Source organism: Zosterops lateralis (genome assembly GCF_965231275.1).
Source record: "Zosterops lateralis genome assembly, chromosome: 17".
NCBI lineage: Eukaryota > Metazoa > Chordata > Aves > Passeriformes > Zosteropidae > Zosterops > Zosterops lateralis.
Genome location: NC_139777.1, coordinates 12,469,417 through 12,492,069, shown reverse-complemented (window position 1 = coordinate 12,492,069; position 22,653 = coordinate 12,469,417). Strand labels below are relative to the sequence as shown.

General features: G+C 39.0%; 1 protein-coding gene across 2 annotated transcripts in view; it reads right to left on the bottom strand.

The window, feature by feature from the left end:
- CIT (citron rho-interacting serine/threonine kinase) overlaps positions 1 to 22,418 on the bottom strand; it is a gene marked incomplete at its 5' end in the record, with an annotated part of 67,535 nt that extends 45,117 nt beyond the window's left edge. For both annotated transcript variants that reach the window (XM_083873573.1, XM_083873574.1), the window contains 10 exons: positions 805 to 910; positions 7,915 to 8,095; positions 15,469 to 15,622; positions 16,156 to 16,359; positions 17,745 to 17,838; positions 18,674 to 18,816; positions 19,009 to 19,110; positions 19,996 to 20,171; positions 21,414 to 21,555; positions 22,323 to 22,418. In XM_083873573.1, the coding sequence (XP_083729699.1) occupies positions 805 to 910; positions 7,915 to 8,095; positions 15,469 to 15,622; positions 16,156 to 16,359; positions 17,745 to 17,838; positions 18,674 to 18,816; positions 19,009 to 19,110; positions 19,996 to 20,171; positions 21,414 to 21,555; positions 22,323 to 22,418 (1,398 nt within the window). The remainder of the gene's footprint in view (positions 1 to 804; positions 911 to 7,914; positions 8,096 to 15,468; positions 15,623 to 16,155; positions 16,360 to 17,744; positions 17,839 to 18,673; positions 18,817 to 19,008; positions 19,111 to 19,995; positions 20,172 to 21,413; positions 21,556 to 22,322) is intronic.
- Positions 22,419 to 22,653: the final 235 nt, after the last annotated feature.

Sequence of the window (22,653 nt, the reverse complement as noted above, 5' to 3'; positions counted from 1 at the left end):
CTCTTTGTAAGGAATTTGTCTCCAAGAGACTTCTAGCTATGTTTCTCCAAATGGTGTTTAAATTCCGATACCATTGTCTCTGCTCCAGGAATGCACAGTTCTTCTTAAGGACAAAGTAGTAAGTCTAAGTCACCCCATTCATTCAAGCTGCTTGTTCATATTCAGTCATTCTTCGAACCCCAGTTAGCAAAGAAGACACAATCATTTTTCACCTGACTTGCAGAGATGGGTCACTTTAACCTTATCCCAAATCCATGCTGGACCAGAAGATGGTTTCCCCCCATCTCCTTGTCAGGAGCAAATGGCCAAATCCAGAACCGAGCAGGGAGAAAAGTAATGGAACTCTCATAAAAGTCTCAAAACAAGCAGTAAGTGTTAAAAGACTCCACCAGGTTCCCTTTATTGGAGCACAGCAACAGTTACAAGACGTTCACCATAAGCAGTGACGTGACAACAGTTATATAAGCAGGAGCTGATGAGTGAGGAAGAGCCCTCAGAACAGTACTGCTGTAATGTGTGTCTGATGAAGAGGCAGGGCCTGCAGGAAGAAGCAGTCGTCTGTGGCACGCTGAGAAAAGCACTGTTTAAAATCCAGAGCCGCTTCTTGTTAAGTTAAAAGTATCTACAGCAACAGCATGGCCTAAATTCATCTCCCTTTGTACTGGACAGGAAGCCACCTCTCTGAAGGAAAAGCACTTTGCCCACCACGAGTCTGGATGATCAGCAGCATCTGACAGATCCCTGGACATACAGTGGTTGCAGATTCCTGGAGCAATGGGTGTGGCCAACCGCATAAATAAATACCTTGTGACACTTGTCCTGGGCGTCTTGGAGCTCTTTGCTCTTGAGAAGAAGTGTCTTTTCCATGGAGCTGACCTTGGCTGGGGAATCCACACTTGAAAAAACAGATCTAAAAGAGCAAAGCCAAACAGCACATGAATATGGGCAAAAGGTACAGAAATCTGATTTATGCAGCACCTGTAAAGTCATTGGGTACTTACTTATTCCGGGATAAAAGAAATGTGTTTGTGCAGCAATCACAGCCTCACAGCCATTATTGCAGATCAAACGTACCATAAAAGCTAATGACAGTACATCATTATTAAATAATCCACACATACTTCTAGTTACAATATTAATATTTTCCATCAGTAGCTATGTCAGAGTGCAAAACAATAAATCACAGCAGCAGTTTTGCATGATTTGTAGGGATTTATAGGTGCAACAAAAACAGAGCATAAAGTCAACGTAACCATGTGGAAAGATAACAAATTTTCAGAGAAATGCTGCTTTATTTGGTACTTTATTTTTAAGCAGGTTTTTAAATGATCATCAAAGTATAAAATCCCTACAAACTTCAACATGTCATAATCTGCACCACAGGAAGGAGAATTTAATATCCTTAGTTACATTCTGTGAATCAAAATTGAAACTTCCCTAACCCAATTCATATGATCTCTACAAACCCAATCAATATCAATATGATTAGTCACACTGCAGAACTTCAGAGTTCCACTTAGAAGCAATTTTTTTTTCTGAGATACAACTGTACTGTTCAAAACAATTTGACTCCAGAAACCTGGGGAAAATATTTACTTGTTCTTAAGCTTTCTGTCTAATTGGGACTCAGCATTTAAGAAGTTTACCATTCCTGTTAGTTTAAATCTATTTTAGAAAGTGATAGGAAGCCACCTGATGTTTAGGAGCATATTTTTAGTGCTTTGCATAGCCTTAAATATGCAATCTGCAACCAAAAAATTAAGTACACACATCAAAACACAATTTTAAAAATCACATTCTCCCTCCATAATATGATTCAGACTAGAGACTCGAGCAGTTAATGATGGAAGCAGTATTAACTGATAGATGAAAACGCAGCAGTACAATAAAGGTGCTAATAAAAGATCACACAGGCTGCCCACACGTTGCTTTCTGCTTCTCCTGGCCACAGTTTGGTGTGCAGCCAGTTATCCCCACGGAGAGAAAGGAGCTTTGAGCAGCTCTCTGCACAGAGCCAGACACCCACACACAGCAGCACAGGCTCCTCTCAACACCAAGGAAAGTTTCATTCCATCACCACCATTTTCTGAGAAAAATCTACTCCTTAATCCAACTGGATATGCAGCAGAGGCACAGAAAGATATACATGGATTTTTACAAAAATGCAGCAACATTTCTGTATCAAACAGATGTTCAGCACCATCACCTTGAGCAGTGATTAGGAAATACTGTTTTAATATCAGCAAACAAGCACAGCAAAATCCACCAATGCAGCCTTGAAAGGTCAGATATGAATATATCTCTTCAGAAACCTGATAAGGAAAAACTTAGAAGAAAGAATCCTGCATGTCAATGATAGGGATATGATCAGGACTTACTAAAAAAAAAAGTTGAAAATTAATGCTTTTATTCAGCATTCCTTTAGCCCTGGTCCAATCAATCTGATCCGTCAAATTACCATATTTAAAAATCAATTTATAAAGTGTCTATACTCCTACAGAGAAAAAGCAACCATCTGAGAAAGATGCATATTAAATCCCATAACAGCTGGGTGTACAAACAAGGCTAAAAATGAATAGTTGAGAAAAGCAGTCTAAAAATACAAATTAAAGCTCACATTAACTAAAAAAGACACTAAGGAAACTGCTTTCAAATGTTAATCAAATATATGTAAATAGCTGCAAATATGTACTGAGACAAATCTGAAAATCTTCTTATAATAAAAATTTAGTTTTACAGGTCTGAGCTGTATTGGCTAAAGCAATCTTTTTTTTAAATTCTAGTTTCAACCTTAATCATCACTTTTTTACCTCCATTATTTTCAGGCCTGAGGCATTACCTGAGAAAACTCTAGCCACTTCTCACAGAGCTGGTTTTATTTGTGTCTTCTATTCCACCTCCCCAAAGGAGCTAATTTTATTCGTCATTTTTGCTTGTTTATTTTATTTGCTATTAAAAGAATCAGAGCCCAATATTACAGGCATTATTTTGCATTTCAAAATTTTCTCGTGGTGAGCCAGCTGATAGCATCCCCAGGCACTGCAAGGGAGCAGGAACAGGAGGGATTCAGGGAAGGAAATGAAGAGCTCTGCAAAAGGTAGGAGGTTCAGCCAAGTGGGATGGGACAGGGCACAGGAGACTGCCCAAGTTTGGATTTCATGTGGTGACTGCAGAGGGAGCTGCTCCTCAGGGCTGGTGTTGGCTTTGCAAGGGGAGAGAAGGCTGCAGACACAACTACAATCTTTCCTCCTCATCCCTGTCCAAAGTGAGGAAGAAATTCCTTAAAAATATATGTGCTGGGGAAACGATGATTTTCCTGCCATGGAAACAGTACATCTTATCCCCAAGGGAAGCTGATCTCAGTTAACTCTGGACACACAGTTTTTAGGAGACATGCTCTCCCAGTAATCCTTTCCTGCGTACAAATTGTATTTGAACAACTTCCTGAACATCCATACAACCTTCAAAGTATCAAAAAGGGGCAGACAGAGGAAATCAAGAGAAATGGAATACTGGCTAATCTAATAAGCCTTATCATGGTGATAGAAGCTATCAACAGAGCATGACAAGGTGGAAAATACCCACATTTCTGGGGCACTTATATTCTTCCTCAGTCAGCATCATTGCAGAAATTAAACACATACAATCCAACATCAAAAGCCATGATGCAAGGTTATCATTCAGGCTGGGACCATCTCAGAGTATTTCATTTAATTAACTGCTACATCTGGATCAATTCTCTTTGTACAACAGAGCAGTTTCTTCTGTTTCCTCTCGAGTGTGAAAAAAAAGATTAACAAAAGGTAACCAGCTCCATCAACAAGAAAATTGCAATAAAAGATTTAATAAACCCAAAGCCAAGTCTAGAGTACCAAGCTCTCATGGCACTAGCTGTGCCAATCTACTTTCTAGAGAAGCAGTGCCTGCATGATTAAAAGCCAAGTTAACTTACAGCTGACTAGTGATTTCACAGCTAGATCAGCAGCAGCCTCAACCAGCAGAATGAGCAGAAATGGTGCTGGTTGTGTAAAAGCTCCTCCAGTCTGAACGTGGCTGAGAGAAAGAAGAAAAAAGCATTGGCATGGGAAAAGCTCCAAGCTGATTCTTGGTGTCCAACTCGTACCTTGTGAATCCCATCACACCTTGTAACTTCCTGTGTCCTTTTCTGCCACTGTCCTAAACCCTCAACTCACCTGTACTTCTTCCTTATCACAACCATGGGCACCATCTGTCCTAATCCTGGCCCCCACACAACATGCTGATAATCTCATCCCTCATCCCTCATGCTCTATTCTTTTTAGCATTATACTCATCTGTACCTTCCGCCCCCTCGTAAATGCTTGCTCAGGCCTAAAAAAAACCCAACCAAAAACAAACAGTGATACCATCAATCTGTGAATAGAGCTCGCTGAAGCAAAGCATATTTTTGGTATGCTCATCCTGTGCTTCCTCTTTCATCTATCTTTGGTGAAAGAGCTTACCAGAACCCAACAAACTGTTGGAAGAAATCAGCAGAAATTCTTCTTGCTGGAGGAGTGGCCCATTTTAACTCTCAGTATTTTATACAGACAGTCACGAATCGATATCAAAATTTTAAATTAAAAAACCTCAACCCCAGTAACCAAAAACAAACCAGAAAACAAAACCCCAGGAATCTTGAGGAACTCCACTTCTTAGGACCTTACAGAGAGAACACAGGCAGGCAAAAATTTGCATAATAAACTATTTTTAATTAGGCACTTATTTTTTATTAGGTATTTTGATATATTTTATTTGGTATTTATTTTTATTAGGCACTAATTTTATTAGGTATTTATTTTTATTAGGCAGCTTGGTATATTTGGTTAGCCCTGGATTTATAAGATATTTATCTTATGCTTCTGCTAGTCACCTGCAAAGGACAAGAAAAATTCTCCTCCACCACCTGATGCATATTTTTGGCAGCTAAGGGTTTCTGTCACTTGTTCTAAGCACTGGAGATCAGCCATGGTTAGGGACAGGAAGTAAGGTGGAGCTGGCTTTTAATGGAATTAAACCCTTGGTTGCCTCTTATCTTGTCACAGTCACACGCTTGCAGCCAAACCAGCAGCCAGATTTGCAGTCACACAGGCTTTTCTCCCCCACATCCAGAATTCAGAGGCCATGATGAGAGAAGGAGTTAGCTGGTCCTTCTCTGCAGCCTCAGCCCAGCTCTCCTCTAAGAGCAGATTCACTTAAACACTTTGCTAGTACAGGAATCCATGACTTAAGCAATGCCCTTGATTTCTCCTGATTGCTTCCTATGACACATTATTGCTGTGCCTTTTGCATTTTTGTTAAAGCTCACATTTGTTAGAGGGAAACAAATTCCTCTCAAATCTCATGGGAAATCAGACAGAGCATTGTAATTCAACAGACCCTTCTAAACCACACACCAACCATGTAATTCCTGGCAACAGGTCTAAGTCACTTGGGCAAAACCTTCTAGCCCAAAGTCATTGCGAGAGTGGAAGAGAGAATTTCTGTTATACTTCTTCTGTCCTCCTTTTATAGCTGCCTTTTCTCTGAAGAATTTGAAATTCCCAGCCATAGCTTCTTACTGTCCAGTGGACAAGGGCAAGAGCATAATCCTCACCTTCACAATTTGACTGCCCCCAGATTAAAAGTGCAGAAAGTTCCAAGGACCTCATCACTGGCACTCTGCAGTTGCCTGGCCTTACTGTGAGCAGCACTAGAGGGTTTGTGCTGCAGACAGGAAAACAGATCTGCATCACTTAGCAACCATAAGGTTAGACTTTCACAGGAAAAGCTTTTTTTAAAAAATTCTGGACTGATAAACTTCATGACTTAGGACCTTCCAGAGAAAGCATCCCAAGATCCACAACAGATAAGCCCCTTCCACACTTTACTATTCTTCATCTAAGAATTTGATTTCCAAGGCAGTGTGGACAGAAACAGTACTGTATTTCCTCAAGTAAAACATACACCAGACAGTATTTTATAAGTAAGAAGTTATCTTTGTGATCGATTTGCAGTGGCATTGAGAATAATCTAATCACTGCATTATTTAAATACAGGTATTTTAAAGTCTCCATAAGGGCTTTACCATACTTAAATCACCTTCTTAGAACAAAAGGCAAGTATTTACTGCTAAAAATAAGTGCATTTATCGAGATCTCACTTCAGAAAAAAAAATTATTAGCTACTCATTTTAAAATTATTTGGGAGAAAATTAAGTATAGGATGACTTTCTGTTGCAGTTTAAGAAAAAACAGGCCACAACAAACAGAAATTTTACTTCAGTCAGAATTTCTGCAGAGAATATTAATCTCTATATTTGTTTGCTATACCTCTTCTCACCTATTCCCAAAATTCAAATGTAACTTCCATATGCATTTTCAGTACCAGCTCCACAGAGAAAACACCTCAGTCCATCTGCTACAGCTCTCTCAGCCTGCAGCATAGTTACACCACGGTTCTGAGACTTCACCCCACACTCCTCTTCAGTTCTAGTCCTGGGCCCAATTACATGCATGTTTTAGCACACAAATATGGTCATTGTTGAGGCTTTTCTGACTGTTACCTGAATGGCCACATAGACCTGGTGCACAGATTGTAGTTCCCCAGGCAGACAAGATAACAGCCTAAGTTATCTCACTCCTAAATTAAGACAGATTTTAACCCCAGGTATCTAAAGATCTAACATTCCATCCTGCTGACAATATTAGATCATTTCACCAAAAAAACACTTTCTGGGGTTTTATATCCTCTCCCTTCCTTCCTCTTTTGCCATAAAAGCAACTCTGCTGAGGAGGGGCAACCAAAGATTCCCTTTTTATTTCTGGCATAACCATCATATAACCTTGATTCATGGTGTGAGCAAGATCAAAGATGTCAACAGTATCACCAAATTCAGTGACAAGCTTACTGCAGAGCAACTATCACAACCAATATGACACAAAATGTAACTCAATTAAGACAGATTGACAAGGAAGTCCCTGAAGGGAGCAAACCAGCAGCAGGGAATGAGGGTTGACATGAAAACACAGTGCATTGAGTCACTAACCCAGCCAAAGCCACTGCGTTCCTGAGGCCTCCTGGTCCTGAGCTAAGGACTTCCCAACTTAACACACTGCACTAATACTTTTTCAATAGCTCTGTCATCAGAAACCAACCAACCACCACATCAAATGGTTTATGTCACCACATCAAATTGTTTATATTCTTGTTTTTCCCTGACTCCATTCTCTCGGAAATCACGTTTTCTTTCCATTGAAAACCATTTCTCTGAGGTCTTTATATCCCTCCACACACATGGCCATTGCATATTTTATCTGAATCTCCAGTCTCCAAACACACAACACAGCAATGTCCAGTCCTCCTATTTAACTTGACCCAGCAGCACAGAGCCAGCTGCCATGCAGCTCCTTCCCTTGCTCACTGACCCATCACTGCACATTCCCAGGTTAGTAGAGCTCCTTTTCTATGGATCACTGATTCAGCCTTACACATTTCCAGCACTTGGTGCCCACTCTCTGACCCAATAAAATAACACCATCCCCTTTTTCCATCTCTGAACTCCTCAGTATTCTCCTCTTTGCAGGGATCTGCAGTACCAGATATGCAATCACCTACTGCTCCCTGCTTAACAGCAACAACTAATTCAAACTATTTGAACTACAATTTTAATAATAACTGGTTTAGAATTAATCTTTCCATCCCATTTCCTCCCCCTCATCCCAGAAATAATCAGAGAACAGGACATGCACAAGAGACACCAGCAACAGATAACGCCAGAATCTGGCAGCTTCCCTACAGCAGAGTACAGGTCAGTTAAAACACCTTTTCCTCACACACACACACACCATCCTCTCTGTAACAAACCTTCCCATTTTTCCAGCAGTCCTATCCACCTGAGCAATAATTTCTACTTACTCTGATCTGAGTATCCCCAAAGCCTTGATGAATGAAAACCCCACAAACGGCAAATCTTCCCCCGAGAATCCTGCTGGGTTCAACTGGCGCGTAGAGGATAAAACCCGCGAATTCTTCTCTGGTTCATCAAAATTTGAGGTGTCATCATCAGACTTGAGAGTAGGAACGAAGGGGGGAGGAGCTGGTGGAAAAAAAGCAAGAAGAAAAGATAAAATTCAGCTACAGTTCACTCTGCAACAGTCCTACTCATTCAGTGCTTGCAATGGCACTGCAGCTCCTGCTTTTAATCTTGCTAACACAAGCAGACTGAGCTGCTGCTCTCAAAGCGTATTACAGCAACAAGAGATTAACCCCTGAGCTGCCAACATGGCTACCACTCTGCAGGCACAGCATCTCCCACACTGATCAAACTGGCATTTAGCTTGGGCTCCGGAGATTCTGGGGTTTGGGGCTTTTTCAGGTTAAGATGTTGGGTTTTTTAACACATAAATAATAAAATCAAAGCACCAGGCTAAGAAAATCATTACTGTAATATAGCCAGAAGCCTGTCAATTCTGATTCATCTTGAAAAGGAAAATGTCTCCAACCTGTCCAATTAGTGACACTACCTGAGAAAGAAGCCTGATGCTGTGCTAGTCAGCTAAGGGATATATCTTACCCTTTAACACTAACAAGAATCATCCCAGCATGGGTTTGTAATCAACAGCAAACTGGTCTTTCTCCTGGAAGGTTCTAATAAACTATAGCTGCTGAGAGCTCACTGGTCTTTAGGAAAAGAAGATTGATTTTATTTCTCTATAAGACCTTGCTTAAGATCTGGAACTCTTGCCGGGACACCACTGCAGTCTGGCTCTGATACAATCAGCTCTGAAGAGAGGTATAAATAGCAGGAATTACAATGTATTTCTTACTATAATTTCTAAATTGGTACCACTTAACTTGCTAAGCAGTTGTTTAATTTCAGGTGATTTTCTCGTGCTTGCTTCAGTTTAATTAACCTAAGGAACAAAAGGACAAGTTCTTCTCGGTGATGTGCAGCACCCGAGCTACCTGCTGGCTTGGCTACGTGTGGGGAAGGAATGAATGCAGAAGCCCTGCTGTGCAATCCCCACCTCATTAAATCACGTTTCCTAACATTTATTTATTTATTTCATCACTCGGGTCTCCGCTCACCGCAACTCTGAGATTAGCAAAGGAGAGACAGCTCCTCAGCCAGCAGCTAGAGCAGCCCACCATCACCAGCTGATGGAAGTGGAGTGTGCTAAAACCGTTACCATGGATCCAGTATGGATCTCCTGTAGCTGAAGGGCTGATGAGGATTGAAGGACCGGGAACAAACATTCCAACCCCTGCAGTGCAGGCTCCCTGCTCCCGAGTCCCCGCATGCCGGCGTTAACCCTACCTGCCTGCAGCGTGACAGACGCTGCTGCCCGTGAGTGGCAGGGGCACGGCGAGTCACGGCTGGAGGCGCTGGCTCCCTCTAGGCTGCCAAAACCTTCCACTGCCCGCCTTTAACTCTCCATTCCCTCGCTGGAACTACCCACCAGACCGGCATGAACAGCCAAAATAAAATAAAGAAGCTGTCTGCATCAACTGCCAAATCCCAACTGCACGCACAGGGTTTTGGTAGCAGCTCTCTGAAGAGCCATCCTGACGCTGCTCCCAAGCAGGGAAGTGAGAAGAAATTCCATTAAACAGATGCTGTTCGTGTACAGTAGTTCCAAGTACATTAGAATGAGATAAATGGGGAAAATATCCAAATTAAATAGGTTCTTCAGTAAGCAGTTTCAGCCTGCTGGAACTTACCAGCTCCAGAACATTTAAATTTATGTCAGTATCACAAATGTATTAATTTCTTCTATTTTACTAGTTATAATAAAAATATATAATGTAATGCTGATATTTATGCACCATAAACATAGTTTTGAAATATAGATTGTCAATTGGGATATTTATTTCCCTTTAAAAATCACTTAATATCAGGTTAATGTCCAGCTACTCTTACATATACTCTTAATGATTAAAAACAGAGAAGTAACAGAAAAGAATTTGTAAGAATATAATCTTCAATGCAAAGATAAGCCCAAAGTTTTAATTAATTCACAGCAAAGGAGGATCAGTTCAGAATTAGTATTTTTTAGTTTCGGGACCTCTGCTGAAAGAACTCAGAGCTTTTCTCACAGAAGGGGGTTGCTGTGGGATATTTAACACTGTTTTTGAAGGCAGATACTGTCTATGAGGTAAAGTAACAGGTAAAAAAACTCTTCACTTCATCTGCAAAAGTCTAGAATGTTTTTAAAGAGGTAGCAAAAACCAACTTAGCTGCCTTTTTATAATGGTACAAGCACCCTATTCTGTACTCCCCATACCCTGATAAATAACTTCATCTTCATCTGAAAGAGAGATCTAAAGCCTTACTTCCCATCAGAAATTAGCAAAGAAAACCTTAAGAGTCATCTACAAGCCCTTGCAATTAAAAAGAAAGTTATTCCTCTTACCAACAATAAGAATTGCTACTCAAACCACATGCATAAAAGAAAATATCATTTAGCTATGCCTGCACATAAAAAGATGAAAAAGCACTCAGTGGGGGAACAACGGATGCACAGAGATAAAACTGAATGTGAGACAGAGCAAACCTTTGGGGCTGGTGGGAAACCAGTTTAAAGAGCACAATGTTTTACACTACAGCTTCCTCTGATGTTTAATAAAATATGAGAACAAAGAAGAGAAATTGTGAAAAAATCCTTTACCCTCTATTTTGTATTCACTAAAATCCATGACTAACAGTCCAAAATCTCGCAACTCTGCAGTGTAACTTTGTTACAATATTTGTATCAAGAAATAGTAGCAACTAAAGAGAAAACTTGGATCAGTCATTCAACAAAAACACCTCTAGATGTTAAGAAGTTCTGAACTTGTCAACAGTGGCTGCAAACAGTGGCTGCTTCTGAAGAAGTCTCAGCATGTTATAGGAAAAAAAAAATCACTTAGAGGTAAGAAGGAATAACTTTAAAAAAGCTAGATCCATTCTGTCTGATGTTGCTAATTATTTGGTAGCTTCTTTATAAATTTTTATTCCTCAGACTAAGGAGTTATCTGATGTCCAAAATACCCACAGAATAAACAGAGTAGTCTTGTAAAACCAAGCTAAAACAGACAAGCAATTTTGTTCTCAAGTATGGGTCACATAATGGCATAATTTCTAGTTATTATTTTTTGCTTTAAATCAGAAAGGTGTCACACAACTATAGCATTTTTAGAACAAGATGAAGACTGGTGAATGCAAATACATTGATGTGCTTATCAATTGCTTCTTTAAAGGGAAGGATCCTTCAGCAGAGGTCAAGATAAGCCTCTGAGAAATAAATGTGAGCACCATGCCATCACATCTGACAAGGTGACAAACTTGCACTTTTCCCAGGCTCACCCAAAAGGGAGGCAAAAGTATTACTCAGAAAGACAGTAAACCCAGTGCTTCTACTCTCACAAACTGGTTGGGTACAAAGAGCTCCTTTTGTCTCCAACACGTTACAATGAACGTACATGTTCTGTTTACCATTTAAAGTATCTTGTAGAGAACTGCATGTTTTAAAAAAGCCAATTCCTTGCCTAGATACATCCCCACTTGTGGAAGGATGTAACCCTCTTCCATCTGTTCCAAAGAATGACTTTCAGAGGAAAAGGGAGTGTTGTAGGTTGCTAAGTTTAAGGGAAAAAAAAAAAAAAAAAGAAAGAAAAAATGAAAAAGAAAAAAGGAAAAATTCAAAACCACCACACATATTCCAGTACTTTAATCAGCTTATCATCAAGATTAGATAAAGTGTATTTTATGGAAAAAAGCCTTTTTTTTTTTTTTTTTTTAAACTCTGCCTCAGTGTGTATATTTATGACTGGTACAAAGAACATTGCCTTAACCAGGTCTTTCCATCCTTTCAAAATATTTTCATGCAAATTCAGAAAAGAGAGACTGCATTTCCCCTGGGACAGTGAAAGACACAACTGAAATAGGAAACTTAAAGGCAATACTGAATATTTCTTAAGGATAAAAATGTGTCTCTTCTTGATCTACAAGGTTATCTATAAATGCTTTCTGAGGAAAAGCATCCATACAGCCTTTTTAAATAGGTTAGGCATTCCTCTTCCTCAGGCTCTAACAGACCTATTTGAGAAAGTGTTATGAAAGAAAAATAGGCAATCCCAGTGATGAAATTAAAGGAAATTTTTGCTAAGACCTCTTATAAAAAAGGCACTCTTCTAGTTCTAACCTATCTCTACAATATTATCTTAACACCTTTACTGTTCTGCCAAGACAATGATTCAACACATACATTTCTATTAATAAAAGTGATTTCCAACCTGCAAGTGATCCCCACTTCAAGAAACAAGTCAACACAGTTTTCTGAAGACAAGAATTTAAATGAAACACCACAATGTGTAACTGTTAATATCCTCAATGACAACAGGGTGTTCATAAGGATAAGTGTCTTGGACTTATGACTAATGAGATTTGGGTCCTGCCTATTGAACAGCAGAAAACAGTTTAAAAATCAGTCTTTAATACTTTCTTAAATTCTTCTGTTTGCACAAAACATCTTGTTTTTTCATATATAACCCTTTCTTTTCATATATATAGTTTACATCTGAAAGTCCAAATATGCCATTCCATTCTCAAGATCTCTTGGACTGTAGCTACAAGGCAATTCTTAAAATGAAAGGCTCTTCATGCTGTACACTTATTGCTTAGGTAAGAATGAAAGTTTTCTGACCATCTCCCAGCCAGACTTCAGCAAGCAGATTTTTGATTCCAAATTAAAAAGCTGATGCAGTTTATGGATTTCAAATAACAAGACAACTAACAAAACCCCCAAACTATACAGAATGCAGCCTCATTGCTGGTAACTCAAGTATGCCATTCCCCCATTCTCTACCTCTGATTTTAGGTACTTTTATCAACTTTCCAGTGAAATACCTGATCATTTAGATGAAACACAGATAAAAATATGTTTATTTCAGGTAAATAAATTCCAAAATATTTTCAGAAAATTCTGAATGAATTTGAACACAATTTGAGTTTAAAGTTCTGATTGAAAATTAACACAAACTTTTGAAAGTTTTGGTTTATTTTATTTTTTGGGGGGAGTGTGGTAGTATCTGTTTCAGGGTGGGATTTTTTTTTTTTAATAAGCTTTAGAAGTCATTAGATAGCAGAAAACCAACAGAGAGCAGAATCTATAAGTGTGTTTCAGTATACAATACTCCAACTAAGAGGAAAAATCACCTGTTGAGACAAATTCAGATAAACTTGACCTTAGGTTTGATGGTTTGATTCTGTTTCTCTAACTTAAGAGCTGCTTCTGCAGATACACATTACTTGAACCCAGGGGAAGTTGGGAGCTTTTTTTAGAGGCAATGATCTTTTGGAAAGGGGTTTACTAAAAAGTCAAGTGTTTCATAGGTTACCATAACAACAAAATGTAACACTGAAAAGCCCCTTAATGAAACATTCTTAACCAAAATCGATGCACTAAGAATGGCTATCCTGGAGCTCTCAGCATGATAATTAAATACCTGAAAGGCAAAGGTACCATTTTTTCCCCCTACCTTGCTCAGCCGGAAATAGAAATTACATCACTGCCCTTACAGACCATAGGGAAGTCTGACTATACTGACACAGAATTTGTTCAATAATTGTGGAATCATAGAGTCATTTCAGTCAGCAAAGGCTTTAGGATCACCCAGTCCCAATACTCATAACCTTAAAGTCTTTGACCAGATTAACTTGGGGGAGTGAGATTCTTTAATGTAAATCTAAACCCTATGACCTCTTCCATCACCTAACCTCTCAAGCTGCCATTGCTGCAGTTAAACATCACTATCAGCAGAGGTCAAAATTAGACAGAAACCTTTAGCTTTTAGATAGCCCAGGTCAAACCTGACTCAGGTTTTGAATAGAATGACAGCAACACTGCTCAGAAAAAGCAGCACAGGGAGAACTGCTACAGAGAGCAAAGCAATAGGTGATACATTGAATCTGCTGCTTCAAGCACGGAGACTGCTGCGTTTTGTGCTAGTTACAGTGGGGGTTTATCAAGTATGAGGCATAACAATGAAGTGAGGGGTCAAAACTGAACGAATTCTCACAGCAGGTAGGTGTGGATATCACAGGGAGTGATGCAATCCACTGGCCAGCTGCAGACAGAAATGGGATTTTTGAAACCCCAAATGATTATTCCAACATTATAACCACACCAGGGCTGCCTACTGGCTTGTCCATCAGCATCACTGCTGCCACAGGAATTGGCAAAATGCTCCATTAACTCGTGCAGCTGTGTGAATACTAGACGGGCAATTGCCAAGGAAACACCAGAACATATGCTCACATGTCATTCTCCTTTCTATATCTGATATAATATGATATAAATGCAACACAAAATTCAGGAGCAGAAACTGGTGGCTTAGGCAGGGCTCTGGGGAGAGAAGGCAGAGAGCATTGGGAAATGTATGCTAAAGAGATGGAAAGGGCTCGAGGCTCAAAAGCTCTCAAAGGGCAGAAACAATGGAATTTAACAGAACAGCAGCTCCACAAGTTCAAAATTAATGAATCAACAGAAAAGTGAGCAAACAGTCTGTGGAGCTGACAGCTGAAGTGCTGAGATAGTCATCAAAAGTAGAAGCACTGGCTTAGCAATTTATCATAGAAAATGGAGCACAATCATTCCCTTACAGCATATTTGATAAAAAACATAAAGCAGACATGGTGCTCGCCCAGATAATCTTACAGTCCAAATAATTTAAAATACTCTCCAACACAATCAGATCCCCATACAGAGATCACTGATGAACTGTAAAATATTTGCTTTTGCCATGAAGTTGGTGCCACAGTACTTCCAAATACCGAATTCCATTGCTTACACAGTATTATAAACAGTTTTCTGCATAGGGAATTATCTGGTTCAGTGGTTTTATTCTATTCCTGGTTGAATGAACAGATTTTTGACCAAAAAAAGAACAGCAATACATTATCCCCATTGACTTTGACAAAAAGCTCCAATGGCCCTATAGCCAAAGACATTTCATTACCTAGTGGAACTACAAAAAATAAACCAAACTTAAGTAAAGTTGGTTCACAAGTAATAAAAGAGAAAGGTGAAGATACAACAATAACAAGAAAAGATGAATCCAAAATTAAACAAACTGAGGTGGGAAAGGCCTGAAGAACATACTGATGCCTTTTAATCTGAGGAAGGACATGGAAAGGACCGTTTTGATTTTCCAGTCTAGTGCCTGCAGTAATATGGAAATTGCATCAGAAATTCGTATGGAGTTTTATTAAACTTCCTCTTACCTTACAGTTTTCACCTGAAATAGCCTTTAACATAGCCTTTGCAAAAAACAAAATGAGCTGTTTTGTTGAAAACACCTGGTCCAGGAACCAGTCCTGTTTCATTATGAATAATTCAGATCAAACACACTTAAATACTCATTGTACAAATTTTCCCATTACCAAAAGAACCCAGAAATTGTTTCTAAATACAATTTTCTTCTACTTACAACTACGGATATTGTTCCAGTCAATTTTAGAAAAAAATGGATGGCAGCAGAGATCCTCATAACCCAGCCTTTCTTTCTGCCCACACAGCAGGCTCTGGATCAGGTCAAGAAAGTCACTGCTAACTTTCACATCCTCTGGGAACTTCAGAAATCTCTGCATTAGAAAGAAATGGATTTCTGCTCAGTAGGAAAACAGGCTCAGAACAGGAAGATTAAGTTTCATTATTCTGAGATATGTCAGGTACAAAGGATGAATATTTATAGCACACAAATAAAAGCATGGTGCATTTTATCCAAGTAGGCTTTTATATGTATTTACTGCAGGAAAGATAAGAACACAGGAACAACCATTCCCACCCAGGCAAATGGTATCCCAGGTCACCATCTTATGCTGAACAATGGCCAATGGCACACTCAAATGGAACAGTAAAAGCAGATACTTCCCCAGAAAATTCTCACAAAGGTTTGTGGCTTAGAATTTTTTGAATCAGGGATGATGACACCTGTTACTAAAAATAACTTGATACCTATAATACAGAGACATATAAATACAATAAAATGTATATATCCAAATACTGTATGAACATGACGAAGTCAGAGATACCCATGAACTTTTATGTAAAGTTGAGAAAAACAGCCTTTAGTTACAGCCTTTTTACTTGAGAACAGGGAAGGAGTTCTCTCTACCTGGAAGTTCATGATGTTATTGAAAGTTTTTGCTGAAGTGCCTTCAGTGAAGGGAGACCTTCCATAAATCATCTCATAGGCAATGACTCCGAGGGACCACCAGTCACACTCAGGGCCATAGGAGGCTTTGCCATCCCCACCCAACCCTGTCAGCATCTCTGGGGCCATGTAGTCAGGTGTGCCCACAGGGAGCCTGGCATTCACCTAGGAGCAAAGATAAACCAAGTCAAATTACAGCACTTTCTGTTCAAAGGCATCTCAGTAATAAAACAAAGGTTTTATTTCCCTACCCCCCTCCCCCGCTTTTTTTTTTAATGAGATATAATTTTTAACCCTCTGAGTGAATTTTAAGAAAAACAGCTTTGCTTAAAATTTCTAAGAAATAAGAGCCAGGTTAATGGCTCTTTATTTAGCAAATAAGAGCCAGGAAACTGCTGATAAACAAAGCAAGCTATTTGGTACAAAGAGTCAAAGTATCAGAGCTAATTGTTACTATAAAGTACAAACCTCTAAAGTAGAAAAGTAGCATCCCAAAAAGCACAGAAAGACTAAATTGATGTTTGTTTAAAACAGTAAATATACTCTGCTTCAACTAGTATTAACAGGGACATTATAGCTGAAATTTCAAAAATGGTCAAGCTCAGACATAAATATTTCCTGCCCTCATTACATTCTCTGTCATCCTTACCTTTTTACCTAGTGCTCATGATCAGCAAAGAGCTAATATTTGAATTTCTGGACAACTTAGAAAAGGTAATTCAGGAGCCAATGCTGCAATCATTTTTGTACTGAATGGTATAAAGAATGAAACAAAACAGCAGGCAGGCTAACACAAAAACCTGTGAGTGACTGAAGAGATAGTGTGAAGAAAAAATTTAAAAGGAAAATGCAATGCAGAGAAAATGTAAGAACAGGGAAAACAGGATATTAAGAATCACATTACAAAGAAAATGTTATGGAAAAATAAAAATTGCAAAACAAGACGGAAATAGGGTACAGAACTTCATGTTCTCACTTAGAGACATTTAAATTTTAAAAATTTTCACTGGAAGTTGTATGCAGTTATCAAAACTTACAAGCAACTTATAAAAAAACTCCATTGATTTAGATTTGATGCAGTACTTTCTGGTAAGTGAAGCCCAGAATATTTAAATGTGACTCATTTGGATCAAGACCTCTCCAATCTTCAAAGTTATGTCACCTTAGTTACAACAGGCACAATTTTCATTCCAACTATAAATCCATGTCCTCTTAAAACATAGCACTGAACAGCTGTAAGAACCTGTAGAACTCTGATGTTGTATCATAGTGCAGCACCATGAGAAAACAGACTTACCCTTATCTTTCTTGTGTATTAATATTTTAATAAGCAAATATGTATCTACTGAGGGCTGCAAAAGATACTTGAGTTCACGCTTGCAAAGCTATTCACAAATGGAAAAACAATTGTGAATAGATTCGATAGGGGACAAGAAAGGCAGAAGAGAGAAGAGCAAGGTGTAATCAAAGCACAGATACAAAGTTAGTTTTCCCTTTTCAACTGGACTTTCCAAACAAGCCACAGATAAAGTTTAAATCCACATTATTACCGTTCTGTTTACTGTCATTTTGGCAGCTGACCCAAAGTCCACCAGTTTAATGTGTCCTGTCCGGTCAATAAGAACATTCTCTGGTTTGATGTCCCTGTAAGCCAGAAGAAAGTAATCAGAACCTTTCCAGACCATTCCCTACTGTCACATCAGGTAACAGGATATCCGTATTCAGCTATGCTCAATCACATGAATAAAGCCTTCCAAGTGGGAGCCTTTTTCCAACAGTTGCTCTGTTTCCAAGCAAACATGGAAGTATTATGGTTCCCCTTATTTCACGGAAGGTTAATAATTATTGACAGCAGATGAAGAGGTGATTTTGCACCTTGACCACATTGTAACTGAGTTATGGTAGTTTTCTTTCCAAACTTCCTCGCAACTTATTCTGCACATCTTCCAAATTCAGCCAGTGGTCTTGCACTAGAAAGCCCATGCTCTAAGTGCAGCCACTACAAACTCTTGGAACATAAAATACTTCCTAACATTTCCAAACCCTTGGAATGGAATAATTTTTTTAAATACCAATATGATTTGAAAATATACACAGTAACAGTCTCCAAGCCTTGAGAGAAAATTCTGTGATATTTAGCTACTCCAACATCCTATACTGCCCTGTTACCAATCAGCACACAACAGTTTTTAACAATTACATTAATTTCCCATAGTATTTGGTGCCAAAAGCAGCAATCCATGGGAAAGATTTAAATTTTTTATAACACAACATTAAGGCTTCTTTTTACTGAGCCTCCAGAAAAATATATGTAACAATTCTTTCTTGATATTGGTCTGAACTTTACATCAAAGTTAATGCCCTGAGCTACAATTATAGTTGAGAGTCTGATTAATTTTCTAATTTTGTCCTCTGGCACAGCATGTGAAATACTGAAAGAGGACAGAATATAGAAGCACCCAAAGCAACCTTTACGTACCGGTGGACATAACCCATCTGATGGACACTGTGAATGGCCAAAACCAACTCTGCAAGGTAAAACTGCACCATATTCTCATCCAGCTGGTCCTCATATCTGTTTAAGAGTGACAGCAAGTCCCCACCAGGCTGATACTCCATAACCTACATAGAATTTTAAAGACATACAAGATATTCCATTCAACTCTCCAGTATGACAGTGGGCATGTATCAAACAGTGCCACGTAGTGCAGGAAAATTTACAGAAAATGAGCATATTTCAACCATCACATTGGTCTTTAATAAACCAAGAACAATGGTGTTCAGTAGAGGAGAAAATCAAAGACCAGGCATTACCAAGTAGAGATTTTTCTTGTCTTGAAATGCATATTGTAGCTGTGGAATCCACGGACTGGTGCTCTGAGCTAATATGCTGCGCTCTTCCTCAAAGAATGACACCTACCAAAAAAGTGTTCAGTTACATCATGATGAGAGGGAGTGAGAATACATTAGAATCCCCTAGTTTTAGAAAACCTTGGCACACATCACAAAAAAATTACAAAGATATTATTAAGTGCTGCTTCCTGAGCAAGCGTCATGTGAGGGTAGTACCATACTTTGCTCTCTTGTCAGTCTGTGCCCCAGAAAGGGGAATTTTAGTTGAGCTCCATTTCTGGAGCTCAACCATTTCATAGCCACAAACAATGCTGAGGGATATCAGGAGCACTATGTATTGGGAACAACTGATGCAGATATTGTATAAATTCATGAGGTCTCTCATTGAGTATCTCTGTCCTACTTGTCATCTCATGTCAGCAAAGATTAACTTCTGTTTCTCACCAAACTATGAGAACAACCTCCATTATCCCTTTTTTAAGTTTCCAAGTAACACATTTCTCAAGCTAGCGAGAGGCTCTCCATAAAAATCCAGTCACCACAGTTTGCCTTCACACCCACTCCTGACATTCTACTTTGCTCTTTAAAATAAAAAAAAAAAAACCCTTAATGAATAGATTGTCTGAAAATTCAAACCATCATCAACAAGATCAATACTGATTCAGTGTTTTCATCATCTGTTTTTCTTTTCTTATAATTAGATGGGAAGCTCTTCACAAGGGCCATGTTTTGGTACTGGAGGATGGCACCTCACCCAACAGACCCACAGACTGTGACAATGGCTTTTAAACACAGCAAAACTACACACAGATTTATTTCTTCACTGAAATGCAGGATGAACTTTCTCAAGATATATTTTTAACTCGGTTCTAAGAATAGTGACAGAAAGGAAGTGCTCAACAAATTGCAATTTATCCTCCTACTCTCATAACAGACAAATATACATACGTGCTCCTGCGCCAGCAAGGACTCCTTGCTCATCACCTTCATAGCATAGACATCACCAGTGACTTTCTCTCTCACTACTTTGACATCTGCAAAGTGACCACAGCCAACCACACTCTTTACTTCAAAGTCCTTCACACTGGGTTGCAGTTCCTTTAGTTCAGCGATAGCCTCTGCATCTATAAAAATAAAATACTTATTTTTACATTTGGCAACTGGCATTTTAGAAAAAAGAGACAACATCGAAACTAGGGAATAAAATTTTAAAAAGCCCCAGCAAACCAAGACCAAAAAAATCCCAACATTTAGTTCCAGGTTCTCAAGAAATGTTAAATCTTTCCAGAATATGCTTCTTAAAAATAACAGCATGCATCAGAACTAGAAAAAGACTGTATCAATGCAGAGTTAAGTCTGAAATATGGTACATACAAAAGGATCAGGAAATGCTAAGACAGTTCCCATAGCAACCATAATTCTGTCCCATTCATAACATCAGAGGCTGAGAACCTCTTTGGTTTCTAATTTCTTTCCAGCCATCCTTTATCAATACAAAGTATATTCTCTAATCATGAGGGCTTTACTCAGCAAGTGCTAGTCCAGGGGCAGGCTTTGCTCCTCTGCCTGAGGGAGGCACCAGTCTATTGTCTAACAACCAACCACAGGCATTTATTGCAGATTTTCAGCTCAAGTTTTCCACTGACTAGTTCCAGCCAGCACTCGCTGTGATAATCAGTTGCTCATGGGAGATTGTTCTAAAAATTCTTCAAATTAGCAGAAAATTACTGTCTGCTAATGATACCTACAAACCATTGGGTGGAACTGTAACAGGGGGTACAGGATGTTACTTGAAATCAAATGTCTTTCTGCCGTATTTAATGGAAAAAAAAATGGAAATTTTCTTTGCTCTTCCACAAATAAAATATTTACTCCTTTAAGACCTGTATTTCTGAAGCACAGAAATACTCTTTCCAAGTTATACATGCAAAACTCGGGTAACACAGAATCCAGAAGGTGAAAGAGCCAGGGATTACCAAGTTTCTCTCTCAAATCTTTTTTTTCTCATTGTCATTATCCTGGCTCTCAACTTCTGACATCCTTCTGTGGTGCACACTCAGAACTTTGCTGTAGCCAGTACTCACTTTCCAAGAAAGTACCTCTTCAAATATAAATACAGTACAGACTAAGAAGGAGGCACATTTGAGTCACAGCACTTCAAAAGCCACTTGCATTTGATCTTCTCGGACCTGAAAAAAATCCTAAGATTGCCAAGATCCTCTTTGCAGAGATGAGTCTGCCAACTAAATATCAGATGCTCAAAGTCCTGGGTTACAATCAAAGCAACCAAAGCATTACTCTAACATCCAGATTCTTAAGAACTGTTTTATAAAGTGACACCTGAAAATTTGTCTAAACAAACTTACATTTCTTGACAAAGTTGCCAACGTGTTTAATTTTCATTAAAGCAGGGTTTCTGCATTCTTCAAAAAGAACAAATAATGAATCAAGGATGCCTTCCCGGGAGAGAGGAGACATCTGCTGTTGAGTCACAAAGAGTGGCTTCCCCTGGAAAAAAAAAGCAGCAACAGCAGATGGAGTCTCAGACAACAATGAAAAGCCTCAAATCAATAACAGATGTATAGAGCAGATTATATATTATCCATTTTAAAATCGCTACTTCAGAAATTAGGCAAATGATACAGAAGTGTGAGGTAAATATATCAACTCACTCTGTCTATCTGAAATAGCTGTAACAGGTATTTTTCTTTTAGACAAAGCAATCCTTTAAAGTTTCAAGCATCTAAACTAACCATCTCAAGAAAGCTGTGATTCAGATTTTAACAATCTATACCCTCTTGATGACTCTGATGTGACTGGCCTTTTCCTTGACACTGCATCATGCAGGTTTTTTTACAGTACAAAAAATTTAAGAAATCAGCATCAACAGTGGCTCTAAAAGGAAAAGCTGTTGGACCTCAGATGAGAGGAAGCAGCCCCTTAGGTGAATTCATCTTGGGACAAACCCACAGCTCCTTCACACAGGAAGAAACTGAAGATTACAGGGCAGAGAAACCAATATTCCAACTTTATGTGGAAAAATCCATCAGGCTAAAACATCAACAGATGCACAAAACATAAGACCAGTTACTATCCACTGAATTTTGTGCAAATCAGATTCACTTTAAACTTCACCTAGCTATCCCTTTCTATTACCCCAAAGAATGACACAGGCATGGTTTCAGCATCCAAACAAGCAAAGCTGTATTTTGAGATATTGGAATTAGAGAAGCACAGAACCGAGATCAGCTGCTCCCAGGCCAGATGTTCTTCACCTGAAAGAGCAGATTTAGCCGAGAAACTCGGCTGGTGATGGGCTCCATTGCTCCTGCCTCCACCGGATTTCGAGCTCCACACTTAAACTTCAACATCTTTACAGCTTATCTCATATACACAATCACCTGAAAAAGGGAACAGGGACATTCAGGAAGTGCTTGACTGGCTGACTCTAAGTAAAAAACATGGATGAGGGGGGATGTAATTTAAGTAACATCTATATTTCCTCGGAGACAAACTTTATAAGTTTAAACGCGCCCGGAGCGCCCCAGCAATTAAAGTGGGGATAACCACAGAAGCCATTATATTGAAGAAGACCTCCGAGACCAT